The following is a 20,519-nucleotide window of genomic DNA, read 5'->3' as shown; positions in this document are numbered from 1 at the left end:
TGCTTATAGTGTTTGGAAGAGTTTGTATGTCTCTAGTGAAGTTGTAGAGAAGTTGTAGGTTTCAGCATCTTTTTAGATGCTTATATGGCAAATTTTCATATTAGTATGATCAGAAAAGACAGGTAGTCCCAAGTATCTTTTCTTCTTAGCTTATGCAGATGGCTCCAAGGAAGACATGCTGCATTTTCATGGCAGCATCTTGCAAACTGTCAGGAAACAAGGATTTTGTTTCAGAAATCCTGAAGCTCCATGGTACTAAACACTATCTTTTGCCTGAAGCTTGCATTTGAAATCTGCAGCCTCTTGAGGTTTAATTTAGTTAATGTAATTTATTAGACTTATTCAGGGTGAGGTTTTTATGTCAGAGTGGTTGCAGGAAAGGATACTTTTCCTTCTGCTTTCCATTGCTTTGTGTGTAAAAAAATGAAAATAGTGTTTATATAGTGGCTTTCTTTGAGATGTATGTAAACTGTGAAAAATAGCAAAAGAGATTTGAATTAAATTGAAAAACTGGAAGGTGATGTTCAAACTATCAATCATCTTCCTTTTTTTCCCCTGCTTAGCTCCTGTTTCCATGACCTTGTGGTTCCTCTTCTGAATTATTTATGTCTTGGTGACAAGGCTTACAGATACAAATCTTATAAGATAGCAAAACTAAAATAAAAAATGCAATGCTCATTTGTGTGAGAAAGCAGAAGAAAATACTTTAGAAATCAGAAGAGGAATCTTAAGTAGAGGATTCCAACTTCAGATTTCTGGAATATGAATTTCCTTGCATGTACTGTTTCACTTAGTACTTTTGGTGAATGAAGACATGGAGTAATTTAGAAGTGAGTTGATGTTCTGAAGCTTGTATTGTTTTGTTTTCTCAATGGACAAAAGAGGATGGAGACAGTTCAGCACATCCTGCAGCAGCTGATGATGCTTTTAATTGGGATATAAGATGCACCTGTATAAAAAAAACTGCTTTCAAAAGAATATATTTCTCAGTCCTGTAGTTGTCAGCCTTTATAAGGAGGTCTCTAAGCAGTTGTGAAAATTCCTAATTTTTAGTTCTTGGACACAGGTTAAGTTGGACAAAATATTTAATTTCAGAGGATGCAATCAGTGGGTGTGTTATGACACAGTATCCTTACTGTGCCCAGAAGGCCTGGGTAAGTAACCATGTTCATTCAGCAGAGAAGAAATCCCTTTAAAAAATTATCCAAAACAGGATCTTATCTGGGAATCTCTAATGTCTCCTTGCAGTCTGAACTCCAAACTTTGTGGTCTCCATAAGACTCTCTTGGAGACCTTAATTACTTAGCCTTGGGAAACATTCCCAAAAGCCATGCAAAAGAAATTGGCCAAATAAAGATTGTAGGGTTTTTTCCATTAGGATGTTATTAATTAATACAGGTCTGTTTTGATGCACATTTCTGAATGGAAATTCTTTATGTATCTCTGCTCCCTTTTTTTTTGGGAATAACTGGTGCTTTATAAACAGATAGCAACAGAGTCAATATCTTTATCCATTCACAGTAGTCCTCTGATGTGTAATTCTAAAGCAGTAGTAAATTTTTTTGCTTCTGTGTAACTGAATAATTTGTAGTAAATTATTTATATTTGGGGAATGTGGCTTAAATTTCCCATTTTTTTCATAAGCTGCCTTATTAGTAAAATGTTTCTTTCTTTTTTTAGCTTCTCTCTTACCTATGGTAGGAACTCCTCATGGATTTTCTTCTGTGAAGAAGATACAAGAATACAAGTCATAAAATTGCTAGAAACACTCAGAAGATTTGACAAGTCAAAGGTGAAATAAAAATTAGGAGATTTGACTTTTTTTAAAGTGTATTTGTGTGTGTTTTGCCAAATTTTGGAAAAGATGTGTCCAAACACCTTAAATCAGCAGCATTGATTTCTGTTGGTGAGGCTTAGAGCAAGGTATTTAACATGAAGCAGTACAAATGCTTGTATGCTATTGAAGAACTGTTAAAATTGAGCAGAGAAACAGTTTTTTTTTCTATGAATAGCCTAAAATTATGTATCATAAATAAAAATAGGGATGTAGTCTATTTTGTGACCCCTTCTCCCCATTTTCTGTCTGTCTGTTATCAATTCTGATTATCTCAGACTGAATGACTGATGTTAGTTTGTCTCTGATGTAAAATAGCAGGGTGTTTTACTTGCATTCTGTCTTGGAGATAAGTATTCTGTACCTGCTGGGAAAAAAAACAGCACCAAAAGTTTTGCAGAACAAAATAGAAATACAGTTACCAAGGACAAAAGCAAATTTGGCAATGCAACTGACATGAAAGGTGTTAATATTTAGAATTTTCAGTGTTCAGGAAAAAAGAAAACAAATACCTTGGTGTCAGTCCTTTGCCTGTAATAAAAGAAGCCAAAATCTTGTGTGTGAAATATGTTTTGCCTTTTTATTGTAATTCTGCTTCAGGACTCACTTTAGCTTATTTACTTCTTTTTCAGGCACATGGTTCTTTTCTAAAATGGTAATAACAATAACAATTCAGAGGCCTTACCTTTTAACATTTGGTCTTCAAAATGGAGGACTGAATATATTCTGAATATATTTTACTCTCTCCTTTGCATTATACACAGATTCTAATAAAATAACAAATTACATTCCAACCTGCAGGAAAAGGAAAATAAAACATTTTGCTTTTGTACATAATAATTGTCATCTTAGTGTAACAGTCCATCCTTGATTCTTATATACAGTAGTAGTCCATCAGGTACACAATTGAAGGTGATTTGTGTCAGAGCTCCTTCAATATTCACTTTAAAGTCTCAGCAGTCTGCATAATAAAGGTTGGTGTATGTTTATCTCATTAAGAGGTCTGCAGTGGGCATGTGAATTGTTGATGAATCTGCAGCTTTTCAATATGGATATGCAGAGATAAGTAACAGAAAAATTGAGACTGATACAAGTGTAGCATTGAATGTAATAATGAGTGAAAATGGATGTTTCAAAGCATTGAAAGAGACTGTGGAGGAATGTTAAGAGAATGTCCTGCATTGATAACCAAGGGCATTACTGGCTGCAGTAAAACTGAAAAACTGTGGGGAATGTCTTCAAATGTAGACCTCAAGGCAAGCAATCATACCTGAACATCAAGCAACCCCTTTTTATTGTGCAGGTGAATGAGCAGTGGCCCAAATATATTGTGAAGTCTCAATCCTTGGATATAAGTTATGAGCCCAGGTCCTGAGCATCCTGCTTTGTAGCTGGCCCTGCCTAAGCTGGGGAAATTGGGACAGGTGATCCCCAGAGGTCCCTTCCAATCTCAGCCCCTCTGTGATTCTGTGTTTCAACAGTAGATTGATTCAAACTCTGCTTTCAAACAAGTTTGAAAGATCAAGGTTAAACCAAATTGTATGTGCCACTCCCCTTCCAGACATCCAAATAGGGTGATGGGCTACAGCCCCAAAAATGTCTGGAATGAATAACCCAAGTGGATAGGCAGCAATGACTTAATAGTTGTTGATATCTAAAAGTCTGTCTTAAGAACAGTTTGTCTTTGAGAATCCTAAGAACTCATAAAATGTAGTGAGACAGTGAGGGTGTGACAGCTGAGATCTCTTTTTAAGTTCCCTAGTATAGAAGAGGCCAGATGGATGGAAATTCAAAACTGATATGTAAGAATTCCTGAATACAGTGCTTCTGAGTGCCTTGTCTAGAGAGCAGTCAGATTGGGAATTCAAACACTGGAACAGCTTGCCCAGAGAGATTGTGGAATTTATTCAAAACATGACTGGACAGAGTCCTGGACAACCTGCATTGGGTGATCCTGCTTGAGCAGGAGAATTGGACTAGATGATCTCAAGAGGCTCTTCCAACCTCAGCTGTTCTGTGACTCTGGGATTCCATGTTCTTTGAGCAGGTGGAAGTCAAGGCATATTCTGGAGTTTGAAAATTCAGCCTGTGTTTGATTTTGGAGAACAATCTTTAGTTTCATTTCTTACCAAGTACAGTTTTTGTTCAGATATTGTGAACAATATGCTTCCCTTGTTTTTGTTTTCAGGTTTGCTTTATTCAGCATGAATGCAGTCATCATCTTCACTAAAAGGATGCTGTAGATGAACAAAATTGTTTCCTATATTCCTTTGCAGGAGTGGTTTTTAGGTAAAGCATTATATGATGAAGAATCTACAATAATTCACCATTATGCCTTTGCTGAAAATCCTACAGTCTTTAAATTTCCAGATTTTGCTGCTGGTTGGGCACTTAGCATTCCACTTGTTAACAAGTAAGAATTGAATTTTAAGTCACATCCTGTTTCTTCTCCATTATTCTACACATTCCAAGTATAATTGTTATAAACACTTTAAAATTAAGCAAGAGTGCAGAAATAGATTTCTGTACCATTGCTGTGCATGTGATTTATTTTGCTTCACTCTGCCTAAATCAACTAGCTAATAGTTGTCCAGTACTAATTGTTTAACTAGTTCAATTCATATTGTACTTTTAAGAATGCATTCTTCCTCAGACAGTGGTTTTATTCTTGGGTTGCAGAGAGGCTGCATTGAAGAATCTAGAAGTGTTTCTCATGCTCTGCAGACAAACTACATGTTTATTTCAGCTTAGACCCTTAGGTGCTTTTAAATGAGGTTTGAAAAGTTCACAGATTTCAGAAGCTGGGTGCATCTTACCATAGCAAGCATGTTCTTATGAATTGAAAGTCCTTAAATACTTTGAAATTGACAGAAACAGAATATTGTCTGTAGTTTGAGATTCTGATCAATACTGATGCTTCAAATGCACTGCTGCTTTTAATCCTTTGAATATTTTATGCCACACTCTGTACCTTCTCCAGATGAGAACTTTCTTCTTGTGCAGGAAAAATGTATCAAAGTGTGTGTGCTGAAAATTAATATTAACATTAGACACTGTTCAACTGTTCAGTTTTTCTTTTTTCAAAATGATACATACAATAAGCTTAAGTTGCTTCTTGAGGCAATATATACAGAAATGCAGTTTATTACTATTTTCCCCTTATAAGATGGTCAGTAGTACCAGCTACACTTTCCTGCATACACTAGTGATTGATTTTTTTCATATGTTTGATTAAATTTCTTCATCTCTATTTGCATAGGCTTGCAAAGAAGTTGAAGAGTGAACCACTCAAATCAGACTTTACAATAGATTTAAAGCATGAGGTAAGCAGTGTTGTGATAAAAGAAATAATTGTCTCAAAGTTATATATTTGAATGGTGTTAGATCATAATGGAAAGAAGAGATTCTTCTTAAACATTGTTTAAAAGTTTGCAATGGCATGTTAGATTTCTTTTCCTCCCTTTAGAATATTGTGATACTTTAGGGCTACATTTTAAGCACAGTAAAATTCATTAATAAGCTTGCATTCATACATGAATGTGTACATGGTTGTAGAGATTAAAGTATCTTCTAAGGATTGCTCTGTAAGGAAGGAGACTTCCAATTCATGAACCATAAACTGAGGTTATGGTCTCTCAATTCTAGCCAGCCTCACTCACTTTCTGAATCAGACTCTTATGGTGGGCTTTGCATTAAGTACTCTGAGGAATCTACCTTGGTGTGAAGAAGCAGTGCTGAGACTTGCAGGGTGGAAATCTGGAAATACTTCTTTTGTCTCTGGTATACAACACTTTCAAAAGGTTGGCAGAAGGTATTTCAGACAGTGAGTGAAATGACTGAGTGGAACATGAGAAGGAGGCCCTGAAAGAGTAGTTCTGCTACTTTTTTGGAGGCTTTTTTATTTTTTCTGCATTTAGAATGTTTGTGCCATCCAGGGTTTTGTATTGTCACCAAAGTGAACTTCTGAACCAGGGGGAGAAGGAGGGATGAATTTGGAATAAGGTTCTGGCCTGAAATAAGATTAAGATTAGGAATAAGGAATGTCAAGAAGAAGGAAGGAAGAACAGGATTAAGATTTTGGCCTGAAACTGAGTGATACTGATGCTGAAAAGCATCTATAAATTGCTGCTCTGGTCCAGAAAAACACAACACCTTTACATAAAACTACTGCTGCTTTTTCAGATCTTGTGATGGTCATAAACCTGCTCATTTACAACATAAATCTATGGTGTATTTATAGAGTAGAGATTTGTAGCATATTTAAAGAAATTTGGTTTTATGCAAAACCATTCTTTTATATAGTTTCCCCTCATTGACTGATGTATTCCTCAAAACCAGTTGAGTCTCTCTTAGCTTTCATTTTGCTGTGATAAAAGACAAGAAGTTGTTTTTTCCTATTGTTAATTTTTCTCAATGCCAGAACCTGTGCTTCACAATGTTATTTTATTTTAACTTTATTTTTAAGACAAAATCATTCACATATTCCCAGTATTCCAGTCTACCTCAGGACTAAAAATGTCTCTAACCATATTGTCATAAAAAAATAAAAATCAGTAAGACCCACTCCTTTTATGTGCCACAGATTGCTCAGTAAAAAAGTTGATCATTTGACCAACAAAATTACTTCCATCCACTTATTATTCTGTTAGCAGGTCTTTGCATATGTTTCATTTGAAATTTATTGCCATTGATAACCTACTTCAGCTCAGTAGTTATTCTTTCTGCACAGTCTCATATCTCCCTAGAGACAGTTTCATTCACTCTCATTTATTTAATAAATCACCATCTTCTCTGTCCTAAATCATTTTTATGTCTACGCTCCTCCTGTGTGAATCAAGATTGACAACAAATCACAGAATATCATCTGTTATTTTTAATGATTGTGTATAATGTTTAAGTTTATCAGAAATATTTTAGTTTGACAGACTCCTAATAACATATGCCTCTATTTGGTATTTTTTTGTGCTCTGCATTCTTTTTATTATTTCTGTTTTGTTTGTGTTACCCTATTACTTTCCAAATCCCTATTTTTTATATCCACAGCATTTATATAATTTTCATGTCTTGCAGATGAAGTAAAGAGTTTTTTGTTGTGCTGCTGCTCATTTGTAGGTTGCTGCTTAGACTTTTTGTAATTGTACAATATATGCCATGTTCCCTGATTCCTATTCAAAGCTGGAATTGAATAATGGAATTTTTTTTGTACATCTAACATTAGATCTGAACTAGGATTAAGACTATTTTTGTCTTTTTATTGTTAATCTGTTTCCATTGTTTTAGTAACCTTGTGTCATCCTCTGCTACCACCCAAAATCAGTCTAACCACATTTCTGAAATAAAACAGCACCATTCTAAGGTGTTCCATTGAAATTTCATTTTTCAGGAAATTTTCGCACATTGTGAATTTTCATAAATAATTAATTATAAATTACAATTGTCAAATACTCTTTGTTATCTAGGAGCATTGCTTCTTTGTTGGTTCATGTGATAGACATTAATTCTGAATAGCTGAATTCTGAGCTAATACAGGGCCAGTTGGTTGAAGGGCCAGGAACAGAAGTACTGTTCCCTGTCCTTCCAGTTGCAGGGAGTGATGAGGGAAGAAACAGGAAGAGCCAGCAACCAATACCTGGCTCTGAGCATGGTGCCACTGGCAGAATATGGGGAATTAATTAACTCAGGGACAAATCTGCTACACCATCCCATATCTTTCACTTTTCTTGTTAATATGGTTTCTTTGTATGCCCTGAAAATTTTCATCTAATTTAATTACTGATATAAATGTTTCCAATTTTGATAGATTGCCCTGTACATTTGGCAGAAAGGGGAAGGACCACACCTCACTCCAGTGCCTGAGTTCTGCACAGATGATGTGAATTCCTATAAGGTTGATAACTGTGCAACAACATTCAGTAATTTTCTGCCACTTTGTGTAAGTACAACATTTTGAATACTATTTGCTTAGTAAAAGCAAAACTCTTACTAAAATGTATAATACTTGAGTTCAAAATTCTTGAAACTTGAAAAAAATATTTTTAAGTAAGCTAAAATAAACCTAAACAAAGCAGTTTGTTCTGGCATTTATCTAGGATGTATTTTGGATATGCTTTCAGGCTTCTGTGGCACAGAGTATTTCCTGGCAACTAATACTGCATATGCTTTAATGAGTCTTTCTACCACAATGTTTACTTGGCACATTATCTATAAATTACTTATCCTTACACTCCTTACACAGTGAGATATTGAAGTATAGATGATCTTTTTTTTTTTTCCCCACACATGAGAATCTAAAACTTTTTGAGGCTAAAAATAAAATATACTATAGTATTTGGTGCCTTAAAGTACAGCCCATATCTTCCACCTGCAGGAGAATACATTTATTATATTATGAGCTAAGTGTAGCCAGAGGCCAAAAAGTGTTCTACAATTCCAGGAGAGCAAAATTCTAGGTGTCAAAAAGAATAACATATCAAAGTGGTCAAATGGTTTATTACAGTTGAGGAATCTTTGAATTTAAAGATTTGTAGTGTGCAGCATTTAAGCTGTTTTTTCCAAGTACGATACAATTTGTGTTCTCATAGTGATCAATTTCAAAAAAATTAAGAAAACATTCTTTTTTGGATGAATCATTCTTTTTCAAGAAGTTTTTTTACTCACAGTCTTTTCCTAATCATAGGTATTTTAGTTCTTGTTAGAGTACTGCATCAATGGAAAAAAATTCCAATAATGTTATTTCAGGAATTTTAAACTACCAATGTCTTTTTTTTTTTTTTTTTTTTTTTTTTTTTTTGATAAAAATTTACTTCCTGGTGTATTACAAGGACATTATTCTGCTTGATAGGCTATACAATGAAAAGATATTTCCTGGTTTTTTGTATGTACAGACATACGTATCCTATAAAATACTACAGGCACAGCCTGCACTTAAAAGATTAATTTTTGTTTTGTTCATATAGGGAGAGCCAGTGAAAAAGGAAGATGTTTTTGTTGCAGTAAAAACATGTCGAAAATTCCACAGTGACAGAAGTAAGTTTCCTGGTCAAGGTAATAGTTCTAGGCAATATAGTTCATAAAATGAATATTTTAAAAGCATGCTGATATGTGCTGTCTCTGTAGCTCTTGGGAGTAAATGTCTGCAAAATTGACTGGGAAACAGGAAAGTTTTGGAGTTATAAACAGCTTGTCCTTCAAGTGGAATCTTTTTGCTGTTCTGAGTCCTCAGGAGTGCTGTGAAACCTTTAAGATAAAAAAATGTTTCATCATTGGCAAAAAACTTGGAATTGAATACCTAAATTAAAACATGCATCTGGTTAGCTTATACTGTTGTAAATTGGAGCTGTTGCAATATGAATTAACACAGCAGCTATTAAACAGTGGGTTTCCCCCAGATAATTGCTTCACTTCTTTTCTTTGTACCAGCAATGACAACAGTGCAGCTCTTTAGTGGCTAACTCAGAAATTTGAACGAGCTGAAAGGCCCCTCATCCCTTCCTCCTTTATGTCCTGCCCTCCTCTCCAGTAAAGGTTTGAGCAGTTTATGCTGTAGCTGCTCCATGTGCACATGTGGTTTATAATGCTTGGCAAAGGAAAACTTGTCCCTTCTAGAAACCTGGTCATACTTTGTCCAACTAGTGGCCCAGATCAAGAGTGTGTGAAACACTATAGCATGTTTCATCTGAGAGTTCATCTGAAAATTATAGAGCTCCACAAGCAGACACCATGCTAAAAACAAGAAACAAAGTGCAGCCCAACAAGATACACACAGCAAGCATTGACTTCTTCCTCAGAGGCACAGAAAATAAACACTGAGAGACCCTCAGCTCCTGCTAACACATAGTAATGCTCAGCTAAGATGAGGGAGATCAAGTCTCAATAAAGCTTGGAAGGAAAAAAATTCTAAATCCACCAATTTAGAAGATGCTCCACCTACTTGATGCCACCTACCAGTCTGTTCTAGTTTGCTTCTAGACATTTTGTTAATAAGGAAGAGATTTGTTTCCAGGAATTTGCTTGAATTTTGTGTGCTCTTTGATATTCCAGTTGCGTAATACTGTCTCCATTAGGCTTAGTTTGTTTATAAGCATAATTTAAAGTGATTATGATTGACAAAAAAATTGAAATTCAAGTAATTGGTTACTAGCTGTACCACATTTTGAGAGGATTTTTCCAAACCTCTTGTCAGAGGACAGGAGGAAAGCAAAAGCTCTTTTCTTTACTAAGTCTGGTTAAAAACAAGTCAGGTTTTTTCATAATGAGATTGGTGGATTTTTTTCTTAATACTATTGTACCTGATAAAGTCACATTTGTAGTATTTTAATCACGTCATTGTTAGGTTATCTTTAAAGTAGCTTTTGACAAAACAAAATTGACTGTCCTGTAATTGGAGTTCACTGAAGAGTTCTTCCTGGATCCATGTTAGTTTTCGAACATCAAAATTTTAAAAAGAAGAAAAAGAAAAAAAACCCTAGAAAGTCAGAAAGAAACATAAGGCCTCACAAAGATAGCAAAAACATCCTTCAAGAAACACCTGTTGAAGACTGAGGAAAATTCTTGAACTTTCCTCACAGCTTCCAGTGTTATGCAATAGAGGATAATCTTACTCCAGATTTTGAAAGATTAATGGATGCCAGCTTCAGAGAGCTCTTTTTACCTGGTAAGTCATTCTTTATTGTATGCCAGAAACTACATTAGTGCAGCATTAAGGCTTGGAAATTGATGTGCTTTTAAAAGCAGCTAAATTTTACCTCATAATTTACTTCAAATACGACTCTTCTTACACATACCATCTGTAGTTATAAAAGAAATTTTCAAGGCTGCAAACACGCATCAGGATTCTAGAAATAGCAGAAATAAAATGTCACTAAGAGCTTGGAGCTGACCTTTAAATATCTCTAGTGATATTAAAACTCTGGTGTGATCACAAGTATTAATACATATTGATAAATATTTGCATCGTCACCTTCTCCAAAATTTCCAGTAGTTTTCTGTGGAAGATACAATTTGCCAAAATGACAAAGTATTGTGGGATTGAATTAACAACAGACATTAGTCTGCATGATGACACTTCCATCAAGACAAAGGAAAGAAAAGGACATTTTAGCTAACAGCCCCCTTGCTAGACCTTTTAACTGAGGTGAGAACTCAAGTCCTTGCTTCAGCAAACTTTTCTTCATTTATAGAAACAAGGGGGGCTCCACCAAAGGAATTGAGAGGCTCAGTCTCTAGTTGCAAATATTTGTGTGTGTTAAAGGACCTTGCTAAGTTTCAGGTCTTTGTTTGGAGAAAGGTAAAACAACATTTGCAAATGCATCTCTTCTGCCAGGGGAAGTTCAGATGCTCTTGTGATTCTCTGTGATTAATCTTAGTGGTGCTTTGTGATTCTTCTGTTCTGGAGCCTTGTTTTCATAAACCTTTCTGCTGGGAAACATTTTTAAGTAAAACATTTCCACAAATATGAAAATAATTTTCTGCCTATGCATTTTATTGTACATAATACCTTTTGGATTTTTTATGAAAAAAAGAGAACACTTTTGCATTTCTTTAAGAACTTTTAAAAGTAGTGTGGATCATTGCAAAATGCTACAAGTGTGATTTTTTTTCTTTTCAAAATAATAAAGTCTTTCCATTAGTGCATTGTTCTTATTACTCTGTCATAACACTAAAATGAGCTAAATGGTAATTGTTATCAAACTGACTATTGTTCAATCAAGAGTAATAAAACCTATGTTCAAAGGAGAGGGAAGTCAGCAACTAGGTGGGCAGCAAACATCAAATTAGGTGATGGATGATTCTAGCAAGGGGCTGAAGTGAGTTGTTCACAAGCCTCAGGGTTGTACAGCAGCAAAGGGAAGTTATATGGATATTCCCTTCATTTAAAGCACTGCCTGCTACCAGTGAGACCTGGATGGTGTCAGAGAGCATAAAGCAGAGAAGCAGTAACAGCAGAATGCAGGGTACTTGCTTATCTCAGGCATGACCTCCTCATTTTTAAGAGGGAAGAGCATTTTTAAAATGGAAGATAAAAATTATTTCAATCTCACAGTTTTCTTCTGAGCACCCTGCAGATGGCTGGATTTTTTTTTTTTTTTTTTTTTTTTTTTTTTTGTGTATAATTTATTCACTTCTGGATGTAAGGTCAACACTCATGGCATCATTTGATCACTTTTAAATGCTGATGTGAAATGGCAAACCTGTATGAAAAAGGTTGGTTTCTTAAAAGAGCATTAAGCAATCCTCCTTTCAATAGAATCTCCATGGGATAAATATTGATTGTATGATATTTCTAAACTATACCATACAAATACTTCTAATTTATAAATGAAACAACAAATATTTATATGTTTATAACAGGAATGGTTATAAAATGTTCTGTGAATGTGTCTCTAGAGACAGGTGCTTTGGAGCATTAATATTATGTGTTGTAGATGGGATGTATATAACACCAGTATAGTATTTCAAATGGTACATTTGGTCTGTTTCTGATTCAGAATATGTTACAGACTGCACAGTTGGATTAAAATTGCCATTTCAATACTGGAAGAAGGATTTATCTCTGGTAGTGTTCATGCTGATGTGTGCTATGAATCATACAATAGCAAGTGTAAAAGTAGAATTCCATGCTTTGGTTAGCTAAAATGTAAATATCACATTTTTCAATTATTATTATGAATAATAGTATCATGAAATTATAGTCATATTCTAATATAATCTTTTTTATCATTTAAATAAAACTGTCCTGACTGGCTCTCACAAAATTTTAATTTTTTTTTCTCTAAATATTATAGGAAAGAAAATAGCATGAACATTTAGAATCATGATGCTGTCTTTGAAGCAGCATTTTTATTATCATGTGAATAAATATGGCTTACAAAATGTGGTTACCATGAATTTTTGGATCAAGTATCTATTTTAATCAAGTTCTTTGTGTTTGAATGCCAATCACTGTTTTGCAGTACCAGTTGTAAAGCAGACTTGGGAAAGAGAAGCTGCCCTGATTGAATACTACAGTGATTTTGCAGACATCTCCATTCCTACCATAGATTTAGGCATACCTAACACTGACAGAGGTGAGCTATTGACTGTTGTCAGTTTTGCACAAATGACTGACTGAAAAAGGGAAGTTTTATGGATGATGTGTGTCTTTCATGTCAAGCATGTCATTTAGAAATTCAGTTTTTCTCTAGCACATATGTGCAGCCTAAAGTAAAAGAATGCTCTTTGCACAGGAAATGGATGGAAAGTACAGAGTCCCCCTGTATAGAGAACATGTTCTTTTTAGCAGAAACCTAAATACTGAGATTATGAAAGTATGGTATGCTGATATATTCCAAGAGGAAAAAAAAAGTATTACTTGGGGCAAGACTAATAACTCTACAGCTATTTATGATTTTCAGTAGGATCATCATCAGTGAAGAAGTTATAAATTTATTTTTAAAGACCTCAGGCAGTGCCTACTGGTTACTAAGCATAAACTGCTTGCCATATGGTATTCAGATATCATATCCATGTGCCTTGCATGTCTTGATTTAAGCACAAAAACTAAATGTTAAGATTGAAACATCTTTTTATAGCAAAAAAAAAAAAAAAAGTAATTTAAATTAATTTACTTTGAATAGAAAAAAGGGTATGGATATGATGGCTTTCTTGAGTTTATTAATTTTGATTTGTTCTTTCATTTGACATATTGTTCTTAGGCTGATATTTTATATTCATTAGTTTCTGAATTACAGGTGTCCAGGCCTGTTTGCCTTATCTGGCCCACCAGGTCAGTTGTTCTGACCTCTGGGTTATTTCTGCCCTTTTTTTTGTCTGCATGAAGTTCACAGTCTTACAAAACCACCAGAGCGAGGACTTCCTTAATTTCTTTAGCATAGAATTACTGCATTTTCTCAAAGAATATTTTAAGTGAAAATGGCTTCAAATATAATATTGTTATTTTGAATGATTGTTTACTAAATTACAGTAATTACTTTAGACAATCAACTGTGATGAATAAAGAGTGATTGAAATGAGGTTTGTATAAGATCTAAAAAAGACTCAGTAGAAGTATGAAACTTTTTATTTCTCATGTCCTGTTTATTCAGAATAAGGGTGTTTCACTTCTGCACTCCTAGCAGAGTGTCTTACCTCTGAACTTCATTATAATCTTGTGATAAATGTTCAGACCTTTCCTTGGAGACAGTGATCAGGACCTGAGTCACCAGTGAGGAGTACAGTATATTAAAATAGATTTAAATATTTCTATAAAAGCAATGGATCTGCCTGATGCATCATGAAATGCTATGACAGTATCTTGAAGTATTTTGCAGAACATGCTTCTATCAGAGTCTCCTCATTTTTACAGTTCTTTATATTAGGAGTAGCAGTTTGTCCAGTATTGTTCAACAGTTTGACAGATAACTGGCATAAAGCTTGATTTTAATTTAATCCCTCTTTTATTTAAGTGTCTATTCTGTTAATTTCTCTTCTTTTTAGGTCACTGTGGGAAAACTTTTGCCATTTTGGAAAGGTTTTTGAATCATACTTCTCCCAGAACTCCTTGGTTAGTTGTAGTGGATGATGACACCCTGATAAGGTATCTATTGCATTACTTCAGGAGCTGCTCCTGTTTATGTCAATAAGAGGTTTAGCAATATTCATCTGTCCTTCTTTATTTAAGAAATACTGAGATATACAGATATTCAGAGATACATTATTTTACAGAGATACATATATTTAAGAGATGCAGATATACAGAGATGCATTTTATGAGGCTTTATATTACTTGAAGAAAAAAAAGTCACTTCCCATCAGTATTCTTTTGACAGATACAAAAAACAATGTTGCAACTTAGTTAAAACTTTGCATATCAGTGTTATCATGTAAACCTGTAGTCTGAATACACCACATTTTGTGATTCCTCAGTGTAGGTATGTTTAAGCTGATAGGGTTTAGTCATTTGCTAATAACCTTTCTAGCCTGTGCTCCTCAAACAAATGTGTCAGAAGAAAGGTTCCATAAGCTCAGGTCAGTTGTCTGAGCTGCACAGAATGGTGTTTTGGAACTTGGCTTTGTTGGAAAATTAGATCCTATTCTCATAAAATCCTGACACTGCAATATAAGCAAAAAAAGGCACAGTGAGCAATATGGAGGATCTCATGGTTATGAACAGTGGATCAAGACAATACATTAAATCATGTGACATAAGAAGAAATAGAGGATATAACTGTGGATAATGCAGCCTTCATATAATTAAATCTACCTTTTTAGTTTTCAGTTTGAGAATGTTCATAGATAATTTGCAAAGATCATTGCTTGGAAAGTGTCATTTCATGTTTTCTCTGAGATGAGATGCAGTTTTGCTGACAAACTGCCTACTTTAAGAAATACTTTCAGCTAATTTGTTCATCTTTTGACCAAATTGCACGATAATATCTCATAGTAAATAATCCATCATAAATTTCCGTTCAGCAGTTTGTATCTCTGGGGGAGGTATTTTTTTTTTTTTTTTGGGTAGAATCTCTGAATTTTTCCTGTCATCTTTGTGCTATTTAATAGAATGCTGTTGAGGGTAGCAATGTCTGCTCCAAAAATATTGTTTACAAGATTTTTTTTTAATTGACTTTTCATATTATAGTATATTCAGACTCCGAAAATTGCTCAGCTGCTATGACCCAAATGAACCAGTATTCCTTGGAGAGCGTTATGGCTATGGCTTGGGAACAGGAGGATACAGTTATATCACTGGTGGAGGAGGGTAATTTATTTAACTTCCTACTGGCATCTACATTAGTTCCTGTTTTGAGTGCAAATGTTTTAAGTCATGACACAAATCAGTTTCAACAGAAATAGTGATGTCTTCCCCAAATGTATGCAATTTACCTCACACCGTCTGTGTAGTGACACATGCTGGTCTCAAGGCCCCAACTCTCTTCCCTTACATTTGAGTAAGATTTAGGAGAACACCCCTTTTGACCAAATTTAGGAGGAATTATCTGCTGTAGTAAAAATGGTGGGTAGCTAACTTACTGTTGGAATAACAACAATGGGTATAATTGGTGATATTAGTCTTCAGTATAAAAAGTAATTGTCTTTCAGAAAATGTCTCTAGCTCCATTTGTCAATTCTGACACCTTCGGTTTTGAATTTCAATTGTGTTGTTTCACAGGGCTACATTTGATCTTGCAGTTTTAAGTAATTTAGCAATATTTATTAATTACAGTTATTTGGTGTCTTTAGAAGTTTTTATACATTTCATGTGCTTTTTTTTTTTTTAATTCAGGATGGTTTTCAGCAGAGCAGCTGTTCAGAAACTCCTTGCTAGCAAGTGCCGGTGTTACAGCATGGATGCACCCGATGACATGGTCCTTGGGATGTGCTTCAGTGGCCTGGGAATCCCTATAACACACAGTCCACTTTTTCACCAGGTCAGAGAGCTCTTTTTGAGTATTGACAATGTATTTCACTTTTTAAGTATACACATAAAACAGTCATAAATATTCAAATTAGATCAATATGTAATAACTAACTGAGATGCTGCTGCTTGTTACCTTGATTCTCATCAGAATAAGACTGATCAATAAGAACATTCTCATACCATGGATTACTACAATGCTTTGCTGCTTTATATGATGTTTTAGCTAACCTATAACTACATTTTATGTAGAAATTAGTCAGGGGTGAGGATTTTGAAAAAGAAATAGAATTAGGAGCCACGTGTTTTGAATAGTTGTCGTATGTCCTCTAAGAGAAAAAACCTACAACACAATACTTTTTCTTCAGATATTGGAGAACTGACTGTAAAATTTTTCAATATTGCTCTACTTACCTGATTTTTCTATTGATTTAGTATTTACTATTCTGAAATACCTCATTAGTGAAGATATAAAACATGAAATTATTGCTTTTATGGTGGATTCTGAAGAATGGTATAACAACCATAAATTGCTCTAAGCTAGCACATGGGAAAGAGAGCTTATAAAACATGACTTTCATGTGAGTTTGGGAGAAAAGGGCTGGAGTGGATTTGAATCTTGTTTATGTCTTCCACAGTATTTAACAAGCTAACTGTAGTGACACAGTGGAAAGCATGATACATTGAGGCCATAGAGATTTTCTTCCTTGTATGCCAAAGCAAACCAAATCATTCCATGGTATGAGCCAGAAGCACTGGAGATTTTTTTTCCCAAACAGTGCACAGCTTTTTTTAAAAGTCAGCATTTAAATCAGTGTAGCATTTGATGTTTTTCAGGTGTCAATCTAGCTGAAAAACTGGGAACCTGCATATCTGAATATGAGCTGAGAATAAGCTATAAGCTACTTGAGAATTAGTAAATTACCCTGCTGCTCAAAGCAGCTGTCAATGGAGGCAGGGAGTTTCTTATTTAAATTATCAGGCTCTCCTATGTTAAGACCCAAATTCTGATTACATTTACTATTTAGAGAAATGGGAAGACTGAGAACATACTATTCAATATTTTAATTCCTTGTCCATATAAAAAAATCTTATTTGTATACTCCTCTGTTTTGTTTCTCATGGCATACTCCTTTCAATATACTGATGTTTTTGCTTTATTCTTCCATCTTAGGCAAGGCCAATGGACTACCCAAAAGACTACCTTTCACACCAAATTCCAGTATCATTTCACAAGCATTGGAATATTGATCCAGTGAAGGTGTATTTCACATGGCTGGCACCAAACACAGAAGAGTCACATAATGGAAAAAAAGTTGGATATAACAGAGAGGATTTATAAGCAGTAGAAGAATGTTAATTACTATTCTACAGCTGAGAGACAGTCACTACTGTGATTTTTGTTTTATTTTCACAATGTGGTCCATCTGTTCATGACATAAGAAGACAATGTTTTGTTCCTGTTGGTTGCATCCCTTCAGAACAATGGGAAAAGGCACTTAAATGACTTTTGGATTCTTTTCCTCTGCTTGATTTCTTTTTAGAATGCTTTTTGGCTTTGTATACCAATGAACTTGACTCACATTTAAAGAGTCTTGTACAACTTTACCTGTGTTCTGCTTTGGACTTGGTACAGATATAATTGATTTACATTTCCTTCCTTTGCTCTCTCAAAAGCTGAATTTATGTATTTGGGAGCCTAATACTGAATAAGTGTTGAACATCTGTTGAACATCATCTGTCACTGACTTACAGAAAACAGTTCTCTGAAAGGTTCTGTGACAGTTTCTTGATAAATTATAGAGGAATCTTGATTTCTTCTGTGACCAGGAGCTAGATTCTGTAAAGGCTGTGCACCTTTATGCTCATTTCAGATAGGAATACTGTAGTTTTCTGGAGTAGCTGGACCAGGCATGAAACCACTGTTGTACCTTTAAGTTTATTGGCATTTGTGTGGAATGTCATGTACAAAATGGGAAAAGGGTTAAGGACAGGGATTTCTTAGGTGGCCACGGGAGGTCACTGTGGCTCCTGTAGAAACTGAAGTCACTGTACATCAATTTGGCAAATATAAAAGTGACTCTTAAGGATTTTTGCAGAACTAACATTTCAGTATTTCTGATGTGTGCATTTCAATAGCATATAAATGCCAGCTTTAAAAATTTTTGTAGTATCCCTAATTTATATCATCAAGATAAGTAATTTTATGCATACTACATGTAAAGTGTGATTCATATTTAAAACATTCTTGAATTTTTTTCGTAGTTCAATTTTGTAAAAATGTTTGTACAAAAACAGGCTTTAGTATGTTTGAAACTAATTTTTATATTGTAAAACTGTTTCTTTTTAAATTACACTATATGGCACTTATATACTGTTATTTAACTTGGCTTGCTGTATTGTAATGAAATACAGGGTCTTAAAGCCATACTGCTGAAGTAATTCATGTTTTGGTAGGTTAAAAATTTATTCCACTCCAAAGAAAAGCAATACTTGCTCTAGAGTCGAAGTAGGGGAGCCACTGATTCCTGTCTCAGTAATTACCAAACTTGTATAAACATTTGTTTGTGAATGTAGCTTGTGGGTTTCTAAGCATTGAATAGCAAGCACATAATCATAATAGATTCAAATTCTGTTAAGAAAGAGCAATCCATGTTATGTCTTTTTTTTCTTGCCACAACCAGTGCCTTAAACAGTAGACATTTTACTGATGCCAGAACTGTGTTCTCTGATGCCATTGGTGAATTGTTAATTATGTTTACTGTTTAGAACTGTGAAAGCTGAATAAAAGCATTATTTAACCTTTAGTGCCTACTTCCTCTTTGCAAACCAAGTAAAGGATTCTTTAAGCACCAGTGAAATAAGTTCATCACCTTAATAGTATTTATTGTCAATTTTATTAAAAGGCAGCTTAATCTTGGGGTTTTTTTCATTTTCTGTCCTGACCTCCATATTAGGTCAGTTTCAGCCTCTAGTTTTGTGCAAATGGAAAATGCTGTTCAAATTAACACCTTGTGATTGGGAGCCTTGATGCAATCACAAAACATATTTCACGATCTAATTCTCAAAAGGTCTTGCAACTCAGTCTAGTCAGGTCCAACTTCCAGCTGGTGATATTTTATCTCTCCTTGGGTCCTGTGGAGGCAGACTAGACGAACAAAAGATGATTAGATTTGAGTCCAGGCTGTGTTGTACCTGTAGACTTCTTATTTAGATGTGGAAGTACATTGACTTGTTCATTGATTGCTTACTTGACTTTTATTTCTAGTTTAACAAATGTAGTAGTAGCTGTCCTAAAGTCCATCATTTCCCTTGCTGTTAGGTCTGTGTTTTACTGCAAGGTTTCTGGAGGTAAGCATCAGACTTCTGACAGTTTTGAGGGCAACAAAGCCATCATTTGCTCAAGAGTTTTGCCCCCAAAACTCTGATTTTTGAGATACTGCAGCAGTATGACACAAATAACCTTATAGTCCACCACCTAAATAAGACTTTTTCAACAAAGGATCACAAAGAGTTTCTATAAACAAGATATGAAGCCTTCTATGTGAACTTTTAGAAGATTCAGGATGACTGTTACTAGCTGAAACCTAAGGACAAACCTGTGTGTTAATGAGCCTGAACAGTACTAATGTTTCTAATGAAAATCAAGTGGGTTATAAATGGTGTATTGTTAAAGCAAATCAATAGAAGCAGCATTCACACAACTCACTTGGTAACAGGCAGATTAAAACAGGGCTGCTTGATTCACTGCTTGAAGTTTCATTTTCTGAGACATTGCAGGGTTGTGGCATGAAAAAGAAAATCTGGGAAACGTTACTGACTATTTGTTTTTAATGTTTATAGCATAAAAATTTTCCATGTAGTAAGATCTTTCTTTCACAAAATCATTTTTATGATTTGGTTGGTTGGTTCATCTGCCAGGAGCCAAAAAACCCCTTGTGCCTCCAATAGAGCAGATATGTAAAGGAAGAGTGATGAAGAATTTGAGGCCCACATTTGATCATGAGTGAGAATGAGGGCTGTGAATCTATTTTTATTTCCCTACATCTGCAGAAGTCCCAGACATGGAGAGATCCAAAAGGATCTGACCTTTGTCTCTTCCTCTGTGAAAGTGGGCAAAAGTCTTGAGGCAGTTTGCAAGCTGAGTAACTTTCTATTTTTGCAGGAATACTTTGCCCTGACACCAGCTCTGACAGCTGCTGACTGGAGGGAGGAGTCCAAATTCCCTTATTTTCAATTATTGAATTTCTCATGGATTTTATTATCAAGGTTGGAACTAGAATGCCTCAGCTA

The 20,519-nt window shown here is 34.8% G+C and overlaps 1 protein-coding gene across 2 annotated transcripts in view; it reads left to right on the top strand.

The window, feature by feature from the left end:
• The window catches only part of B3GLCT (beta 3-glucosyltransferase), a 43,305-nt gene extending 24,272 nt beyond the window's left edge, over nt 1-19,033 (top strand). For both annotated transcript variants that reach the window (XM_079298461.1, XM_079298460.1), the window contains exons 6-15: nt 1,681-1,792; nt 4,111-4,247; nt 5,094-5,157; nt 7,635-7,766; nt 8,791-8,860; nt 12,787-12,900; nt 14,309-14,408; nt 15,450-15,569; nt 16,095-16,239; nt 17,401-19,033. In XM_079298461.1, coding sequence (XP_079154587.1) covers nt 1,681-1,792; nt 4,111-4,247; nt 5,094-5,157; nt 7,635-7,766; nt 8,791-8,860; nt 12,787-12,900; nt 14,309-14,408; nt 15,450-15,569; nt 16,095-16,239; nt 17,401-17,568 — 1,162 coding nt within the window. In that variant the 3' untranslated portion in view covers nt 17,569-19,033. The remainder of the gene's footprint in view (nt 1-1,680; nt 1,793-4,110; nt 4,248-5,093; nt 5,158-7,634; nt 7,767-8,790; nt 8,861-12,786; nt 12,901-14,308; nt 14,409-15,449; nt 15,570-16,094; nt 16,240-17,400) is intronic.
• The last annotated feature ends 1,486 nt before the right edge of the window (nt 19,034-20,519 follow it).

Source organism: Erithacus rubecula (assembly GCF_903797595.1).
Source record: "Erithacus rubecula genome assembly, chromosome: 1".
Lineage (NCBI taxonomy): Eukaryota > Metazoa > Chordata > Aves > Passeriformes > Muscicapidae > Erithacus > Erithacus rubecula.
Note: the sequence above shows the minus strand (reverse complement) of the source record. Positions and strands in the feature narration are given on the sequence as shown.